Consider the following 5,226-nt stretch of genomic DNA (forward strand, 5'->3'; position numbering starts at 1 on the left):
ATCTTTTTTTATAACCTTTGAGTGCTAGTTCTCAAAAGGTTCTTTACCTCAGAAAGAGAGAGAGAGAGATTCTATTTTTGTCCATATTCGAGCGGAATGTTGAGCAACCTTCGTGCAGGACCCGGTTCAGTTCCCCAACGTCCGAGCTATTGCACATAGCAAATTTCTCTAAATGAGGCAGTATCTCGCCCCCACCCCCCGGATCAATGATTTTAGGGCAGTAAATAAGCAATTGCAATCTAATCCCCCCCCCCCCCAAAAAAAAATACTGTTCATGAAAATGTGAGCTTATTTATACTAATTTATGAATATAAAAAAACAACTCGACATTTGTACAATTTTTATTTACATAAATAAATTAGTCTCTATGCCTTTTTTGTCTTCTTAGGAAATAATCGGTCGAAGGACATGCGAAATGGTGCATCTGCAAATGGGGCAGTTTCTCATAGATACAAGGCAATTACTGCATGTTACCATATGTCTGCAGGGCAGCAGTACGACACTCAACGCATTGTTAAAGCACACCTTACACAAAATATCAGCAGCCCAAGACGTTGGCGTAGATGTGTTCATCACAGTTTCAACATGGAATGTCGCATCAAAGTCTGTGGCCTCTTCGCCAGTTTCAACATCCATTTCATTAGCGACTATAGCCGTCTCTTCCGCCTCTATTTCAACAGGAGAAGGCAAAGCCCGCAAACCAAGATTAGTGCTCATGAACCCGCTCATTGATCCAACAACGTCGACATCCATTTCATTAGCTGTGGCGACTGTTTCCATGTCAGAGGGCGCGGATTGCCATTCCAGATTCGCAGGCTCTACCCTACCTTCCACATCCTCATGATGAATTCCCCTTAAACCCATTTCGGCTTTAGTGCTCTCTTGCATATACCACAACATTAATTCTATATATCTGGCCTCTGTAACAAACGGTAATAAATCTTTGGTGCTTTTGAGATATAGCCTTAAGGCAGGTCTCACACAGACATCAGGAAATCCAAAATGTTCAATTAATGCTGGGAAAAAACCCAAACCTTCCATCAGACCAGTTAAAAGATGTTCATCTATGGGTTTTATAGTTCGACGCTGCGAAGATTCTCTAGCATTCTTAATGAACTGTGCATCCTTTTTAATGTTGACAAAGGTGCACTCAGGATACCATTGCGCGTGCAGTGTCCAAGGGTCGTCAGCGGGTTCCCAATTACGAAAACCATTCCCACAGAAAAAGCAGCGCATGTGGTCACTTAGGCCTGTAAATTTAAGAAAAAAAAAATATTCCCATTCATTATTATTATTATAGCTCACATCCGGCAATGTTGTAATACAAAAACACACACACACACACACACACACACACACACACACACACACACACACACACACACTTCCCGGGACCAAAGAGCCAGAGCTCCACCCCCGCAAGCACAATTGGGGGAGTAAACACACTTTTTTTTCAGATATATACAAGAGTTGTTACATTCTTGTACGGCCTAGCATTTCGGGCAGGTCCCTGGAATACAATCCCCACCTCGAAGAATCGTTTTTTACAACCAATTAGTACCCATTTTACTGTTGAGTTAAACAGAGGCTACAGTTAAGGATTTGCGCCCAGTAAATCCTCCCCGGCCAGGAGGATACACACGCACACACTAAAAATAACAAAAACTCCAACAATATTTGTTTACCACAGAAGAAAAATCCTGATTCTGCCAATTCGTGAGATGTTTGCTTGACACAACCAGTCCAGCTGAGGTCGAATGTTTCCAAACGCTGTTTGTATGTTGCCAAGCCTGGATATCTAGGTTTAGCGTATGGAATTACCCCCAGAACCTGCAAATCATCTCCAGTCATTTTAGTTTCTTCCTCGCGGGGTGGGGTCTCTAAAAAAACAAAGCTGCTCCATCACATATATGCATAAGACACAGGTTCTAAGTCAATTCTTTCAAAAACAAAAAAAAATAAAGAAAAATTATTTGAAAAGACTTCCTGCGTTTATACTTATTTTTTTTTGTCCTCCCTCCACATCGCCAATACTAATTATTCACAGATAAACTAGTAAATTATATTTATACAATATACTCACGATCAGATGTTGCTATATTCTTTGGTTCGAATAGGGGTGAAAAGAAATCCAGCCCATATTCGAATGCCAGTTTGGTGATTTCCAAAGGAACGTTATTGTCCTTTTCGCCTCTTATGAAGGAACAATTTGGCGACACTTTCGCATGCCTACTACAGGGCGTATCGCCCTCAATCCAAGCATGCACAACTTTACAATAAAAGGCGCAGGAACAATGATCCGCAACTCTCAGATAATAAAATCCCTCATTCACCAGGTCTTGGGGGTTTAGCCACTCGACAGGCCAATTTATAAAGGTGTCTAAACGCATTTGGGCACATTTAAGACTGTCCCTGGAGTAAAACGTTTTAGTACGGGAAGGTTCCATTGTGCACTGGTGCGACACTGGCGAATGGAGGCAAGATCCTAGGCTATATATTGCCCGTCCTTTCCCTCCCCGAAATAAGTGTCAAAGATCGCTACATATGTGCTAGTTTCTTTTTTTTTTTTGGTTTGGCAATTCTAGCCACCGCTACTCTTTTTTTTTATGGCATAATTATGAGGAAACAGGGAAAGGAAAAAATGACTTGCAAATGTGCTAAATCATGTTGCATAATGCAGTGAATTAAAAAAAAAAAGATGGCAGTTGGTAGTCTAGGAAAGGTGACCAAGTACTTATTTTTTGTGATAATTATCGAGAAATGTCATTAACTACATAAGGTATCCCTAATGTCAATAAGTTATCACAAACCTTCCAATAATGATGTGGCCTCCATGACTTTATATATATTTCATTAAGGGAATATGGTCTGACTATGGTTTTTTCATGGGGGGGGGACATTAAAAAAAAAATTGTAACATGTCGCACTGTGTTTGACCTTTTCTGCTTCTGAAAAAAAAGGTTGCCAGTGTTTGGGTATTAAGCTGACGTATATTGATATTTTATGGCAAGATATTTTGAGATACATATTGCGCTATTTGAGGTGGTTTTTTTTATACTAATTAAGTCAGTGAAAAAAAAATGTTCCTATGGGCTTCTTGTTGGTCGAGGCCCTTATAATAATAATATAAATATTTGCTCAGTACGTGGTAACTTTTACACGCACTAGCAGGGATGGAGATATAAGGGCGCAAAGCCCCCACGACGAATATTCGCAGGGTCGACACAGGGAGGTTGACTAGGCTTTATCCAAAACATAAGGGAAAGTAAAAAAAAAAGAAAAATGGAGACGTGGCTGGAAACGCACACCGGATATTTAACCGATGAAGAATTTTGCAATAATGAAACTTGCATTGTGTATCCTGTAAACTGCATATCTTGCGTCCCGTACGGGATGGCGAAGGACATATCAGTGAAATACAAACACGCAAGCGCCTATGGTGAACGCAGGCCTTTGTATAATCTCAAGAGATGTGTTCCCCATGATCGCCCAATTCCCGGTTCAATTCATGTCTCCAATCGTCGAGCTGAAAATCTCCCCTGCATTATTGCTGCTGCAGTGCAATATGGTATAGGGGCGCCTGTAGAGAACAATGAGATCGCCAAGTCGCATATAGAAAAATCCAAAGATCGTGATGTAACACGGGTTAGGGTTTCTCTCTTTACTTCACTTCCTTCTTTGCCCTCTCTACCCGTATTCTTACTTTTTATTCTCTACCAAGGGACTCCAAAACTTTTACCAAAGCCAACTCCACGCCACGTGGTCCTAAGACGATTGACCGACTTAGGATTCTACACCCAGTATGACGTGACCTAGGCTCTGAGCAAAACCCTAGAGTCGCCTCTACGCTGCCACCACCAGACCAGCAACACAGAGCAATGATCGAGGTCTGGATCGATCACGCTAATTAATCAACCTTGGGGCTTGATCCCCACTCAATGACCGTGGAAACTTAAGAGTGTGAAATTAATTACACGGGAATGATTCGATGTTAGAATCATTGTTAGAATCGGCGCCCAATCCAACTCTGCCTCGTGTGGACCATGTGACCAGGACAAGTATACACATAAAATACATGGAAATAATAAAATGCAAAATATTAACAAATTTAATTTATTAAAAGAAAACTAAAACAAAAAATCTAAATATGTTCACTCCCTGTCACTTTAACACTCCCTACTTGACCTGAATGGCAAATGAGACTATTTCTATACATAACCATAGCAACTATACCTCTATGTTTTACCAGCTAAAGATGTTGGGCTGGTCTCGGGGAGAGGTAAGATGTTTGACCTCTCCCAGCTGCTCCCGTATTCACACTGATCTGTCCTCGTCTGATCTAGCCCAGACTAGAACATTGTATTGTTCCGCATCGCTTACCCAGTTACTTTAGCAAGGTTAAGTTATAACAATTAACCTGTTGTACTTAATTGATCCAGACTGGTTGAATTATTTTACCGAAATTAAATTACACAAACATCTACGGCAGAGCTGTTCCCGATCCCCAAAATGGTTAATTGAACTTTGAGAAATAATAGACATGTCAACCCTGCTGACCTATGACCGCCGGTCACTCCGCCTTACAAGTTAGATCTGATTCGTGACGTCACTGATGGTGACTTAAACTCAATAATTAGAATACTCTTGATATTGTATCCAGTACTATTATACAATACAATTTTAATGCAAAATGAATAAAGGCTAATTTCTCTAAATTACTGAATACTATAGGATGATTCATTATACGCAGCTATGAACAAAGCGTCGGTTATTTCCACCGCGAATCCCCCTGGGGGTCAGGTCCCCAGGTCACCACGTGGGCTCAGGTTCCCGTTCTCTTTTGTCGATAAACCACTCTGGATAATTCTTACAACAGCCTAGTTTGTTACAGTGATATGCTCACCGGATTAAAAGAAGATACAACGCAAAATCGCCTCATCTATTTCAAAAAGGCTATAGAAGCCATAACGAGATTCATCAAGTCTTCTCCGGAAATCGCACGAGTTGTATTACCTGTGGGTATTGGTCGCACCTGTGTTCAAAGAGATGAAGTTTGGGAGGAAACATATCTTCCAATTATCGAAGATCTGTATGAAAACTTAAAACATTACGATGTTAATGTTATATTGGTGCGTAATGACCAGAGCTCCAAGGAAAAAAAAAATGTCCCTGGCAACTCTACGATGCGCAGTTGTCCCCCGCGCCGGCGTGAAAAGTGTATATAGA

At 40.9% G+C, this 5,226-nt stretch overlaps 1 protein-coding gene across 1 annotated transcript; it reads right to left on the minus strand.

Annotated features, from left to right (window-relative positions):
* Positions 1-327: 327 nt before the first annotated feature.
* On the minus strand, positions 328-1,888 carry LOC138352811 (baculoviral IAP repeat-containing protein 8-like). Its single transcript, XM_069305391.1, has 2 exons — positions 1,686-1,888; positions 328-1,250 (listed from the first exon to the last, which is right to left on the minus strand). The coding sequence occupies exons 1-2, from the start codon at positions 1,849-1,851 to the stop codon at positions 385-387; spliced, it is 1,032 nt and encodes a 343-aa protein (XP_069161492.1). The 5' UTR covers positions 1,852-1,888; the 3' UTR covers positions 328-384.
* Between the last annotated feature and the right edge of the window lie 3,338 nt (positions 1,889-5,226).

Source organism: Procambarus clarkii, chromosome 55, assembly GCF_040958095.1.
Source record: "Procambarus clarkii isolate CNS0578487 chromosome 55, FALCON_Pclarkii_2.0, whole genome shotgun sequence".
NCBI lineage: Eukaryota > Metazoa > Arthropoda > Malacostraca > Decapoda > Cambaridae > Procambarus > Procambarus clarkii.